General features: G+C 52.7%; 1 protein-coding gene across 2 annotated transcripts; it reads left to right on the forward strand.

Moving 5' to 3' along the window:
- Nucleotides 1-1332: 1332 nt before the first annotated feature.
- On the forward strand, nucleotides 1333-14204 carry ACTL6B (actin like 6B). 2 transcript variants are annotated; one of them, XR_642695.4, is made up of 14 exons: nucleotides 1333-1459; nucleotides 1891-1967; nucleotides 2183-2348; nucleotides 2651-2751; nucleotides 7426-7523; nucleotides 8483-8577; nucleotides 8644-8750; nucleotides 9763-9852; nucleotides 10010-10071; nucleotides 10209-10323; nucleotides 10461-10541; nucleotides 10647-10742; nucleotides 10941-11044; nucleotides 13978-14204. XR_642695.4 is itself a non-coding variant. In XM_003918893.3 (14 exons), exons 1-14 carry the CDS (start codon nucleotides 1435-1437, stop codon nucleotides 14056-14058), a joined length of 1281 nt encoding a protein of 426 aa, XP_003918942.1. In that variant the 5' UTR covers nucleotides 1333-1434; the 3' UTR covers nucleotides 14059-14204. The 2 variants fall into 2 exon arrangements, 1 of the variants encoding a protein (XP_003918942.1); XM_003918893.3 differs by having other exon boundaries at nucleotides 10958-11044.
- Nucleotides 14205-14396: the final 192 nt, after the last annotated feature.

Genomic DNA, 14396 nt, shown 5'->3' on the forward strand with positions numbered 1-14396 from the left:
AACCCTGTTGTTAGTCCGGTGCTGCGGCTGACACCTGTAATCCCAATGACTCAGGAAGCCAAGGTGGGAGGATCGCTTGAGGCCAGGAGTTAGAGACCAGACTGGGCAACATAGTGAGGGCCCTTCTCTAAAACAAGCAAACAAACAAAAAAAACCAGGTGTGGTGGTGTGCACCTGTAAGTCCCAGCTACTCAGAAGGCTGAGGCGAGAGGATCACTTGAACCCAGGAGTTCAAAGTTACGGTGACCTGTGAGCGTGCCACTGCACTCTAGCCTGGGTGACGGAAGACCCCAATTCAAAAAGAAAAGAAACAAAAACCCTCTTGTTGATAAATGCCTCCTTAGGAAAATAGGCACTGAAGAGAGAGGGAGATGGAGAAAAGAAGCTAAAGCCAGGTGGGCTGAATGCCTGTGTGTGAACGTATGTATACGTGCGTAAGCATGTGTACACATGTATAACGCCCAGGTACTGGGGTGATGGGGGTGGGGGTGGAGCAAGGCAAGGAAAAGAGGGGCCAGCAAAAGACAAAGGAAGGAAGTTGGACACGGTGGCTCATGCTTTTAATCCCAGCACTTTGGGACATTGAGGCCAGGAGTTCAAGACCAGCCAGTCTCTAAAAAAAAAAGAAAAAAAAAGAAAAAAACAGACAGAGATGGAGACACACCCCCACCCCCTCTGGTCCCTCTCTTAATCTTCCCTTCCCTCCCTCTCCCGGCAATTCCATTTAGGCCTGGGTGTGGCAGAACCGGGCTCAGAGCAGCCTGAAGATAGATGACCCTTCTGGGGAGTGGAGCTCTCTCCCCAGTCTTGCTTTAAAAAGTAAGGGGGTAGAGGTCGGGCATAGCACTTTGAGAGGCTGAGGTGGGAGGATCGCTTGAGGCCAGGAGTTCAAGATCAACCTGAGCAAGACCCTGTCTCCATAAAAAAATTTTTTTTAATTTGCCAGGTGTGCTGGCACCTGCCTGTAATCCCTGCTATCTGGGAGGCTGAGGAGGATCGCTTGAGCTCTGGAGTTCGAGACCAGCCTGGGCAACGTAACAAGACCTCCGTTTCCACCAAAAAATTTAATAAAAACAAAAAGCAAGGGGGTAGGGACCTCATCAGTCGTCCTGCAGAATCTTGGTCTCCGCCTCTGCCCTGCTCTCCTCTCTGCCGCCCGTTCCTTAGCGACGGTCTCTAAGTCCCTGCTAGGCGCCCCCTGCCCCATCTCCTCCTGGTCGCCTAACGGAGGGTATCTTCCCCTTTAAATCCGCGGCCCCCGGTCCGGTCATTGTCTCGCCTGGCAGCCAATCGGCGGCGCCGTTGGGGGCGGGGGATCCGGCCTCCCAATTGGTCGCCGCGCGCCCCGCCCCGCCAGGGATCCCGGGAGCTGTCCGGCCGCCTCGGTGCTGATCCCGCCGCCGCCCACGGGCCGCTAGCAGCGCAGAGGGCACTATGAGCGGGGGCGTCTACGGCGGAGGTGAGCGAGCCTCCGGCCTCCTGCGTTACGAACCCGCGCCATCCATCCGAGCTCTGGGCACCCCGGGGCCTGTCACCTCCGCGCATGAACGGGTCCAGTCCCAGGCTCGGGTCTCCCGCCTCCCCTGCGCTCCGTCCTCGTGCGCACCGGGCCGAACCTCTCTACCTTACAACCCACCTCCACCTGGCCCCGGCCCCTTCCTTTCCCGTCGGGAGGGTGGCCTGAGCAAGGCCAGTGGGCAAGAAGGGACCCTGGCGGTATGATGCCCCCACCCCCAGTCCCAGGACCTCAGACTCCAGGCCCAGTTCCCACCGGCTCCAGACTGGTGTTGAAGGTGGCGAGTCTGTGGCTCTGCCCTGACTTTCTCTCGGAACTACCTAGCGGGAAAAACTTCGGGGGAGGTCCCCTTACAGGCCTGTCTCCCCTCACAGATGAGGTGGGGGCGCTGGTCTTTGACATTGGCTCCTTCTCAGTCCGCGCTGGGTACGCTGGGGAGGACTGTCCCAAGGTGAGCCTTCCAGTCTCCTCTCTAAATCCTAGGGGCTCCGGACCCTTCTTCAGGCTTTCCAGTGACCCAGGGCTCTCCCAGATCGCCCAGAAGCTCTGCTGAGCGGGAATGTGGGAATAAACCCAGGGGCGGGCTGAGGACCCTGCCGTGGGACTGGACAGGGGCAAGAGGGTGACCCCTCTCCTGCCGATCCTCCCCCAACCCTTCCCCACCAGGCTGACTTCCCCACCACGGTGGGGCTGCTGGCCGCGGAGGAGGGGGGCGGGCTGGAGCTGGAGGGGGACAAAGAGAAGAAAGGGAAGATCTTCCACATCGACACCAATGCCCTGCACGTGCCTCGGGATGGAGCGGAGGTCATGTCGCCCCTCAAGAATGGCATGAGTAAGGGGCCCCCACCCATCACCTCCTGACAGATAGGGAGCCCACTCCCCACGATCTGGGACATAGCAGCCCCCACTCCCCAAGGAGTCTTCCTTGCAGCCCCAGGGTTCTTCTCGCTGCCAGGGTTCTTCTCTCTGGGTTCCCTTCCCAGGGGCCCACCAGGTTTCTGGGAAGGGGGGACGTTCCCCTGGACCTGGACTCACTGACCCTCCTTTGGGCTTGGCCTTTCTCCCTCCTTTTCTTCCTGTCCCTGACCCCTGCCTGCCCTCTTGCCTTTCTCCACTCTGCTCTTCTGGCCCCAGTCGAGGACTGGGAGTGCTTCCGAGCCATCCTGGATCATACCTACAGCAAACACGTCAAGTCTGAGCCAAACTTGCACCCCGTGCTCATGTCCGAGGCCCCGGTGAGTGCCTCCTGCCTTCCCATGTCCAACCCCGATCTCCACTGCACCTGCTTCCCACCATCCACCTCTCCTCCTCTCCCCTCAAGCCACCGATGTCAGCCACTTCCCTTCCCTTTTCAGACTCCCCTCACCCATCCCAGCCACTTTCCTTCCTTCCTAAGTCTCCATCCCTCCTGCTCTCTTCTTGTTCTATCTACTCTGCTGCCCTTCTCCATCTCCAAGTCCTTTTTTATTTTTATTTTTTTTTTGACACAGAGTCTCACTCTGTCACCCAGGCTGGAGTGCAATGGTGAGATCTCAGCCTCTGCCTCCCGAGTTCAAGGGATTCTCCTGCCTCAGCCTCCCGAGTAGCTAGGATTACAGGCACCTGCCATCATGCCTGGCTAACTTTTTGTATTTTTAGTAGAAATGGGGTTTCGCCATGTTGGCCAGGCTGGTCTCGAACTCCTGACCTCAGGTGATCCACCCGCCTTGGTCTCCCAAGGTGTTGGGATTACAGGCATGAGCCACCATGCCCAGCCTCCAAGTACTTTTTAGACCTTTTAACTTATTATTATTTTGGTCAATATTGGTGAGCTGGGGATGTGGGCTCACACCTGTAATCCCAGCACTTTGGGAAGCCAAGGCGAGAGGATCACTTGAGCCCAGGAGTTCGAGACCACCCTGGGCAATATGGCAAGACCCATCTCTTTTATCAAAACAATAACAATTAAAAAAAATTTTAAACTGCATTTTAAAAAATGTTCTTACCCATATCCTTATAGATTCCTCTTTATAGAAGCAACTGTTTTTCTCCTTTTTAGCTAATTTTGGGGGTATTTTCTTCCATATCTCTAATATTACACTTAAATTGCTGCCTGTGGAGTTTTTAGTTTTAGATATTATCAATGAATTTTTCACTCTAGAAAATGATCACTTAGCTCTTTTTTCCTCCCCAGCCTATGCCACAACATATTTCTATTACCCTCCTTTAAGTACAGTGGGTTTTGTTGTTGTTGTTTTTGTTGTTGTTGTTGTTTGGGGGTTTGTTTGTTATTTGTTTTTGAGATTTTGTCTCAAAAACAGGGGCTCCGCTCAGTTTATCACCCAAGTTGGATTGCAGTGGCACAATTCTGCAGCCTTGGTCTCCTGGGCTCAAGTGATCCTCTCATTTCAGCCTCTGGAGTAGCTGGAACTACAGGCATGAGCCACCACGCCCAGCTGATTTTTAAATTTTTTGTAGAGACAGGGTCTCACCATGTTTTCCAGGCTGGTCTTGAATTCCTGGGCTCAAGCGATCCGCCCGCGTCATCCACCCAAAATGCTGGGATTACAGGTGGGATCCACTGCACCCAGCCCAGTTGTATTTTAGACTTTGAAAGAAATCAATATTCAGTATTTATACTCTTTTTAAGTTAGAAATAATTTTAAGAGAATCTTTTGTAGAGATGGGGTCTCATTATATTGCCCAGGCTGGCTTCAAACTCCTGTGCTTAAGCGATCCTTCTACCTCAGCTTACAAAGTGCTGGGATTACAGGCATGAGTCACTGTGCCCAGCCCAAGATTTACATTTTTATTACTATGTATGCTAATCAGGACTGAGACAGGCAATATACACTATGATCACTTTTCCTTTCTTGTGCAACTTTTTGTTTTCCTAGAACTGGAAAAAAAAAATGTGTTCAATTTTTTTTCTTTTTTTTGAGAGGCAGTCTTGCTCTGTCACCAGGCTGGAGTGCAGTGGTGCAATCTCGGTTTACTGCAAGCTCCACCTCAGGTTCAAGCGATTCTCCTGCCTCAGCCTCCCAAGTAGCTGGGACTACAGGTGTGCGCCAGCACACCCAGATAATTTTTGTATTTTTAGTAGAGACAAGGTTTCACCATGTTGGCCAGGATGGTCTCGATCTCTTGGCCTCGTGATTCACCCACCTTGGCCTCCCACAGTGCTGGGATTACAGACAGGCCACCACCACCCGCCCTGTGTTTGATTATATTTGGTCTGGTTTTCTATCTACTTAACAGTGTGAACCCTAAATTATTCATCAATTATATCTTTTGTCAAGACATCAGTTTCATTAGACATTTTATCAATTTCATCTTCTTGAAGAAATTTCTTCAGGAGCCCACTGACCTGGTCCAGTTTGCACTAGTAGCCCTCTGCCCGGGGACAGACCTGTTGCGCTGGTATTTCCCTTCACCATCATCTCATAGAATCCTTTTGCCTCTGTTCTGGTCAGAAGTTCTGTTTCCTGTACTTGACTCCTTTTCTTGACTCACTCTTTTGTTTTCATGGAGCAGGTCCTTCAGTAACTGCCTTAGAAAAGTCATGAGAGGCCAGACACAGTGGCTCACTCCTGTAATCCCAGCACTTTGGGAGGCCAAGGTGGGAGGATCACTTGAGCCCAGGAGTTTGAGACCAGCCTGTGCAATATACTGAGATCTTATTTCTACCAAAAATATAAAAATTAGCTGGCCATGGTGGTGCATGCCTGTAGTCCCAGCTACTCGGAAGGCTGAGGTAAGAGAATCGCTTGTATCTAGGAGGCAGAGGTTGCAGTCAGCCTAGATCATGCCACTGCACTCCAGCCTGGGCGACAGGGTGAGACTCTGTCTAAAAGGAAAAAAAATTAATAATCTAAAAAAAAAATTTTTTTTGAGACGAAGTCTCGCTCTTGTTCCCCAGGCTGGAGTGCAATGGCGTGATCTCGACTCACTGTAACCTCCACTTCCTGGGTTCAAGCGATTCTCCTGCCTCAGCATCCCGAGTAGCTGGGATTACAGGCACCTCCCACCACGCCTGGCTAATTTTTGTATTTTTAGTAGAGACGGGGTTTCACCATGTTGGCCAGGCTGGTCTCAAACTCCTGACCTCAAGTGATCTGCCTGCTCCAGCCTCCCAAAGTGCTGGGATTACAGGCGTGAGCCACCGTGCCCGGCATCTAAAAAAAAAATTTTAAAGAAAGGTCATGGGAAGTATATTTTTTGAGACTTTGTATGTCTCACCTTGAGTTGATAGCTCAGCTAGGTATCACATGCCAGGTTGGAAATCATTATTCTTCAGAATCTTGAAGGCACTTTTCCGTTGTCCTTCTTCCAGCATATATTGTTGCCATTAAGAAGGATGAAACCAGGCCGGGCGCGGTGGCTCAAGCCTGTAATCCCAGCACTTTGGGAGGCCGAGACGGGCGGATCACGAGGTCAGGAGATCGAGACCATCCTGGCTAACATGGTGAAACCCCGTCTCTACTAAAAAATACAAAAAAAACTAGCCGGGCGAGGTGGCGGGCGCCTGTAGTCCCAGCTACTTGGGAGGCTGAGGCAGGAGGATGGCATAAACCTGGGAGGCAGAGCTTGCAGTGAGCTGAGATCTGGCCACTGCACTCCAGCCTGGGCGACAGAGCGAGACTCCGTCTCAAAAAAAAAAAAAAAAAAAAAGAAGGATGAAACCATGTGATTTCTGATCCTCTGATGTAATGTTTTTGTTTCTGAAAGTTTATAGAATTTTTACTTTATCCTCAATGTGGCATATTTTCATTCATGGCTCTAGGCACTTAGTACATCTCTTCACTCTGAAAACCTATGTCTTTCAATTCAGTGAAAAAAATATTTATTTAGTTATTTATTTCTCTCCATTTTCTCTCTTGGGATTTTCTGTTATTTGGATTTTGTTGCCCCCTGAATTGGTCCTCTAATTTAATTCCCTTTTCTCTTTTTTTTTTTTTTTGAGGCAGAGTCTCGCTCTGTCGCCCGGGCTGGAGTGCAGTGGCCGGATCTCAGCTCACTGCAAGCTCCGCCTCCTGGGTTCACGCCATTCTCCTGCCTCAGCCTCCCGAGTAGCTGGGACTACAGGCGTCCGCCACCTCGCCCAGCTAGTTTTTTGTATTTTTTAGTAGAGACGGGGTTTCACTGTGTTAGCCAGGGTGGTCTCGATCTCCTGACCTCGTGATCCGCCCGTCTCGGCCTCCCAAAGTGCTGGGATTACAGGCTTGAGCCACCGCGCCCGGCCCCTTTTCTCTTATATTTTCCATCTGTTTACCTTTTTCCTTTGGTTTCCAAGATATTCCCTCCACTTTATGTTCCAATCCTTCTATTGAGTTTTTCATTTCTGTTCATGTAGTTTTAATTCCCACAAGCTCTTTACTTTAAAAAAAAATTTTTTTAATGAGACAGCATCTCACTATGTTGTCCAGGCTAGTTTCGAACTCCTGGGTTCAAGCAATCCTCCTGCCTTGGCCTCTCAAAGTGCTGGGATTACAGGTGTAAGCCACCGTGTCTGGCCTGTGCAAATGTTTTGAATGCGTGTGTGTGTGAATATATGTGTATGTGCGAGTGCGTGTGAGTTTGTGTGTGTGAATGCAAGTGTATACGTGTGTTTGTGTGTTTGCGAGTGTGTTTGAATGCATGTGTAACTGTGAGAGTATGTATAGTGTGAATGCATGTGTGTGTATTTGTGTGTGTGTATCTGTGAGTGTGAGTGTATGTGTGTTTGAGTGTGTGTGTGCGCAAATGAATGCATGTGTGTATGACCGTGAGTGTATGTGTGAGTGTTTAGGTCATGTGTGTGTGTGCGAGTGTTTGAATGCATGTGTGTGCGTGATCGTGAGTGTATGTGTGAGTGTTTGGGTTGCATGTGCGTGGATGTGGGTCTGTGCCTCTCCCTTCTTGAATCCTCCCCTCCTGCACTTTCTCCACAGTGGAACACACGGGCCAAGCGGGAGAAGCTGACAGAGCTGATGTTCGAGCAGTACAACATTCCTGCCTTCTTCTTATGCAAGACGGCCGTGCTCACCGCGTATCCTCTGGACTGAGCTGCTCTGACTGGGTGGAGGGCAGGGGTGGGGCCTGTGCTGAGCTCAGCTGAGATGAGCTGGGGGATCAGGCCTGGTTCTCTGAAGATCAATGTCCCAATGGGCAGACACCTCCCTCCGCCCCACTAGTGCAGAAGGCCCAGTGGACTGAGCACATCTGAGCCTGGGGTGGCCAGATCAGCGGCCCCTTTCTGTTCCCTGGATCAGGCTGAGCAGACAGCGAGCTGGGCCCTGGAGAGAGCAGGCACTGGAACTGGACAGAGGAGGGAGATATGTAGAACACTGCGGCAGTCCCTTCCCAAGAACTCCTTCAACACTGACTTTTTTTAGGATCTGCCTTACATTGAACCCTGTGCTATGCACTGGGGTGATAGTGACCCTAATTTTAGGGAATCTATAGGACACAACCAAAAATAAAGGGGCTGGGCGCTGTGGCTGGCCATGCACAGTGGCTCACACCTGTAATCCCAGCACTTTGGGAGGCCGAGGCAGGCAGATCACTTGAGGTCAGGAGTTCGAGACCAGTCCGGCCAACATGTGTCTACTAAAAATGCAAAAATTAGCCAGGCATAGTGGTGGGCACCTGTAGTCCCAGCTATTTGGGAGGCTGAGGCAGGAGAATCTCTTGAACCCAGAGGCAGAGGTTGCAGTGAGCGATTGCACTCCAGCCTGGGTGACAGAGCAAGACTCAGTCTCAATAAATAAATAAATAAATAAATAAATAAATAAATAAATAAACAAACAAACAAACAAACAAACAATAAGTAAAGAAGTAACTGGGGTCTCAGAGCCTTTCTCCAGGAGATGAGTCATCACCAGGAGGAGAGATTTGCACACTGGAGATGAGCTGGACCCTGGCAGAGCAGAGAGTGACCAGACCAGATCTGGGCCCAGGCCCCTCATTTGCCACTGCTGTCTCTTTGACTTACCCATCCGATGCCAGCTTTGCAAACGGGCGGTCCACGGGCCTTGTGCTGGACAGTGGGGCCACCCACACCACGGCCATTCCAGTACATGACGGCTACGTCCTGCAGCAAGGTGGGGCTTCGGCAAGGGGCAGGGGCGCACCGGGAGGACGAGATCCTGACACTGCCTTCCTTCCAGGCATCGTCAAGTCCCCTCTGGCAGGGGACTTCATCTCCATGCAGTGCCGGGAGCTGTTCCAGGAGATGGCCATTGACATCATCCCACCTTACATGATCGCAGCCAAGGTGGGGCCTCTGGGGACACAGAGCTGCCACTAGAATCCTGGCCACTCGCCCCATGGCCGTCAACCCGCTGACACACGAGATATCAGAGCAGAGAGCAGCAGGCTCCCCAGTGGGTCCTGGCTCCAGTTTCTCCTTATATAAGTGAGGCATCTGAAATCCAGACAGGCTGAGGGATACGCTGAGGTCATGGAATCAGCTAGCAGACAGCAGGATGTGTGAGGGCCAGTGTGGTGGGTTCTAGGGTTCAATATAAACCCAGGTTCAAGTGCTGCCTCTGCCGTGCAAGAGCTGTGGGACCGGCCGGGCATGGTGGCTCATGCCTGTAATCCCAGCACTTCGGGGGGCCGAGGCAGGCAGATCACTTTGAACTCACTTCGAGACCAGCCTGGGCAACATGGTGAAACCACATCTCTACTAAAACTACAAAAACTAGCCAAGCACGGTGGCACATGCCTGTAGTCCCAGCTACTCAGGAGGCTGAGACTGAAGAATCACCTGAACCCTGCAAGCAGAGGTTGCAGTGAGCCGAGATCGCGCCACTGTACTCCAGCCTGGGCGACAGAGTGAGACTCTGAAAAAAAAAAAAAAAAGAGCTGTGTGACCAATAGCATGATATCAAAGCTCCCTGGGCCTCAGTTTCCTCTTCTGTAAAGTGGAACGGTAGTAGGCAGTAGCCAGGGTGCTGTATGAAGTGACACTGTGTGCTTAGCTCCGTCCTGTGCCCTCACGTGGATCGCGGCCCCCTAGGAGGCCATTCTCTGGAGATTCTGTCACTGCTGTATTCCTGGTGTTCTCCAGGTCAGCTGTATCCACTGCATGAAGGGCACACACGGAGAGAGAGGCATGCCCCATTCTCTCTCCTGTCCATCAAGAAAGGGTGAGAAACCGTCTTGCAGGCAGCACAGCAGAGCCTCCAGTGCCAGTTAGCTGCAGAGCTGGGAACAGTGCCAGGAAGGTGGGGTAGGGGTCAGAGTGGGCTAAGAAAGGGTGTTCCTACGCTGTGCCCCCACAGGAGCCTGTCCGGGAAGGCGCCCCCCCAAACTGGAAGAAGAAGGAGAAGCTCCCCCAGGTCTCCAAGTCCTGGCATAACTACATGTGTAATGTGAGCCTCTGGAGAGGGTCCCCTGAGGCCCCCTCCCCTGCCGTGAATGGGGGCGAGGCAGGGGCCCTGCATGGGAGGTGGAGCAGGGAGGGGGAGCTGGGCGGGGGGTGTTGCTCAGGAGGAACCCAGGCCCTCATCACCCTCACTGGGATTTCAGGAGGTGATCCAGGACTTCCAGGCCTCCGTGCTGCAGGTCTCAGACTCCCCCTACGATGAACAGTGAGTGTGGCTCAGGGCTGGGGGGTGGGAGAAAGGGCAGAACTGGGACTCCTGGGGTGGGCTGGGGGACTCTGGTGCTGTCCACCCACTGATCCCTCTTGAGCACCCCAGGCAGAGTCCTGCTCCCTTCTGGGCAGGGTGGCTGCACAAATGCCCACAGTGCACTACGAGATGCCCAATGGCTACAACACAGACTATGGCGCCGAGCGACTCCGCATCCCTGAGGGCCTCTTTGATCCCTCGAACGTCAAGGTTTGGCTGTGTGGCAAGGACTGGGGTGGGTGCTGGCTGCAGTCCTTGGATCCTGGGGCGTGGGGGAGGGTGAGAAGGATTGCAGGGACTGGGGGAAGGGGGAGAGGGCCCACAGCCCCAGTCACCTCTCTCCGCAGGGCCTGTCGGGGAACACCATGTTGGGTGTGGGCCACGTGGTGACCACCAGCATCGGCATGTGTGACATTGACATTCGCCCGGTGAGGCCAGGCCGGAGCTGAGGCTGGGCAAAGGGGCCCAGGGGAAGTGGGAAGGCAGGGTTGGGGGGCTGTCCCCCGTGGCTCACTCCTTCTTCCTGCTCTCAGGGCCTGTATGGGAGTGTCATTGTCACCGGCGGGAACACACTGCTGCAGGGCTTCACTGACAGGCTCAATCGAGAGCTTTCCCAGAAGACCCCACCGGTAGGAGCCCACCCCTGACCCAGTGCCCCAGAAGCCCATCCTGGCTCAGCTGTCCAGGACTAAGTCCCCCATTCTTCCCATGTCCTTCCTTCTGTTCTGTCCACCAGAGCAGAACCCCTGCCCCTGAGGCTTCCCAAGTCTTCCCCCTGCCCCCCAAGCCCTGTCCCTTCCCAGAACCTAGGTGTCTGCTTCCCCCAGCCCCTTTTTACCCCCAGAGCATGCGACTGAAACTCATTGCCAGCAACAGCACCATGGAGCGCAAGTTCAGCCCCTGGATTGGGGGTTCCATCCTGGCCTCACTGGTGAGAGGAAGGGGACCTGGCCTAGCACTGACTGTGGGGGAGAGGGGAGACCCAGACAGTGCCTGCCACTTTGCTTGCCTCTTCATTCATTCATTCATTCATTCATTCATTCAACGAACATTTATTTTTGAGAAATGTCGGTCAATGAATGTTCCCAGAAGGGTGAACAGGACACAAATTGGGGGCAGGGGCCCGGTACAGTGACCCACACTTGTCATCCCAGCACTTTGGGAGGCTGAAGTGGGAGGATGGCTTGAGGCTAGGAGTTCAAGACCCAGCAGGGGAACATAGCAAGACCCATCTCTACTTTTACAAATTGGGGAGAAGAGGCCGCGCACGGTGGCTCATGCCTGTAATCCCTGCACTTTGGGAGGCTGAGGCGGGCGAATCACTTGAGGTCAGGAGTTCGAGACCAGCCTGGCCAATATAATGAAACCTTGTCTTTACGAAAAATACAAAAAATAGCCGGGCGTGGTGGTGTATGCCTGTAATCCCAGCTATTCAGGAGGCTGAGGCAGGAGAATCTCTTGAACCCAGGAGATGGAGATTGCAGTAAGCTGAAATCGTGCCACTGCACTCCAGCCTGGGTGACACAGTGAGACTCTCTCTCAAAAAAAAAAAAAAAAAAAAAGGAGTAGAGGGACAGGTAGTTGGAGAGATTGGTCAGGATGAGATTTTGGTGAGACACCCACTGTGCTCAGTCAGCAGAGGGGAGACCCTGATGGTTTGGGGCAGGGAGTGATGTGGCAATGCAGGCATGATTGGAAAGACTGTCAGGCATGAGTCTTTGGGGTTGAGGTGTGAGCTGGGGTCAACAGGACCTTGCAAGGGGGCTGTTTCAATTGTCCTGGAGTCATAGCATGGGTAGCAGTAGGGATGGGGTAGACAGCAAGGGGCAACTAGCAAAGGAGGCAGGCAGATTGGTTCTGGAGCAGGAGGTGGTAAGTTCAGTCTGGACCTGCTGCTGGGGTGGAAGGAAGGTACTGAGCAGGGAGCTGGAGTTGCAACCCGCATCTGGACCGTATCAGTCACACAGAGGGGACAGTGAGGCCATGACAGACAAGGAGGACATCCACGAGAAAGGAAGTCCCCTAGGGAGACAGAAACTAGGGTCAGAAAGACAGAGGCTGGCAGTCTGAACTTAGCTTAGGGCTGGAGCATGTCAGCCACACAGTTCTTCTGTTTTTTTCCTTTTTTTTTTTGAGACAGAGTCTCACTCTATCGCCCAGGCTGGAGTGCAGTGGAGCAATCTTGGCTCACTGCAACTTCTGCCTCCTGGGTTCAAGCGATTCTTCTGCCTCAGCCTCCCAAGTAGCTGGGATTACACACGTGCACCACCATGCCTGGCTGATTTTTGGATTATTAGTAGAGACGGGGTTTCACCATGTTGGCCAAGCTTGTCTCAAACTCCTGACCTCAAGTGATCTGCCCATCTTGGCCTCCCGAAGTGCTGGGATTACAGGTGTGAGCCACTGTGCCTGGCCCAAAATTAAGTATTAATAATATATCCTGGCCAAGTGGAGTGGCTCACGCCTGCAATCCCAGCACTTTGAGAGGCCAAGGCGGGAGGATCACTTGAGCCCAAAATTTCTAGACCAGCCTGGTCAATAAAGTGAGACCTCATCTCTACAAAAAATTTAAAAAGCAGCTGGCAATGTGGCACATACCTGTAGTCCCACCTACTTGGGAGGCCAAGGTTGGAGGATCACTTGAACCTGGAAGGTTGAGGCTGCAGTGAGCTGTGCCACTACACTCCAACCTGGGTAACAGTGAGATCCTGTCTAAAAAAAAAAAAAAGAAAAGAAAAAAATTGGGTGTGTATTTTCCACTTGGAGCATGTCTCAATTTGGACCAGGGCTGGTGAGCCACAGGAGGCTAGTGGCCACTGCCTTGGATGGCACATGTGTGTAGGGTGAGAAAGATCAAAGAACCTCAGGCATAGTAGCTCACATCTGTAATCCCAACATTATGGGAGGCTGAGGTGAATGATTACTTGAGCCCAGGAGTTTGAGACAGCCTGGGCAACACAGTGAGACCCCATCTCTACAAAAAATAAAAATTAGGCTGGGCATGGTGGCTTACGCCTATAATCCCAGCACTTTAGGAGGTCAAGGCGGGCAGATCATCTAAGGTCAGGAGTTTGAGACCAGCCTGGCCAACATGGTGAGACCCTGTCTCTACTAAAACTACAAAAATTAGCCGGGTGTGGTGGCAGGTGCCTGTAATCCCAGCTACCCAGGAGCCTGAGGCAGGAGAATCGCTGGAACTTGGGAGGTAGAGGCTGCAGTGAGCCGAGATCACACCACTGCACTCCAGCCTGGGCAACGGAGCAAGACTCCATCTCAAAAAAAAAAAATTAAAAATTAAAAAATTTAAATTTAAATTTAAAAATAGAGAGAGAAGGGACACTCTGAGATGCTCATTGCAGGAACCCTCATGGGGTAAGTTGTAATGCTGAAGGCTTCAGATGGGGTGCCACAGTGTTGGAATGGTGAGGTGGAGGGAATATCTTCCTTGGGAAAGAGGGAGACTAGTGGTGTTCCGAAGCCCTGATGGAGTGAGGAGAGGATACCTGGTGGGGAAGGACTGTGTGTGTAGGGGGTGTTGAGTGCTGGGTGCAGGCTGGCTTGCCCGGGGCTGTGTGTGCCATCCCCCCAGCTCAGGAGCAGGGCCTAGCTCAGGGCAGAGACTGCTGTTCAATAAATACTTGCTGAATGAATGAATTATTGATTGAATGATACGAAGAGGATACTCTCCCTCTGAATATGAAAGGGGACAGACAGAGGAGGGGAGGATGAGGTGGGGAGAGGTTTCAGAGGGATGTGAACCCAAGGGGTGTTCGGGGCCTGTTGGAGGGTTCCCAGGGGCTGCACCTGCCGGTCCACACCTCCCTCCAAGGCCACCCTGACCCTGATATTGCCCCCTCCACCCAGGGCACTTTCCAGCAGATGTGGATCTCCAAGCAGGAATATGAGGAGGGCGGGAAGCAGTGCGTGGAGCGAAAGTGTCCCTGACGGCGCTCCTCCCCACGCACCTGCTCCCAAGCTCAGATGGAAGTCCCTTAACCCCATGCCACATCGCCCCCTCCTCTTTCCCTCTTGTCTTCGTAAATGGTGATGTTTCTGGGTTGAAAGAAGTAAAAATGTTTTAAGAAAAAAAATGTTTGGCCTCCGTGGGGTGGGGAGTGGGCGGAGGGGTCTGGAGGGAGGTGAGGGGAGGGAGGGTCACTGCTACACCCATGCCGATCCCACAATGGGCGCTGGGACACAGCCCCAGGGGCCATGGATTCCTCAGGTTTCCGAGGGGTTGTGACCCAGGGGAGGCCACGCGACGAAGACTGAGGGTCGGGGGT

The sequence above is a fragment of the Papio anubis genome, chromosome 4 (genome assembly GCF_008728515.1).
Source record: "Papio anubis isolate 15944 chromosome 4, Panubis1.0, whole genome shotgun sequence".
NCBI lineage: Eukaryota > Metazoa > Chordata > Mammalia > Primates > Cercopithecidae > Papio > Papio anubis.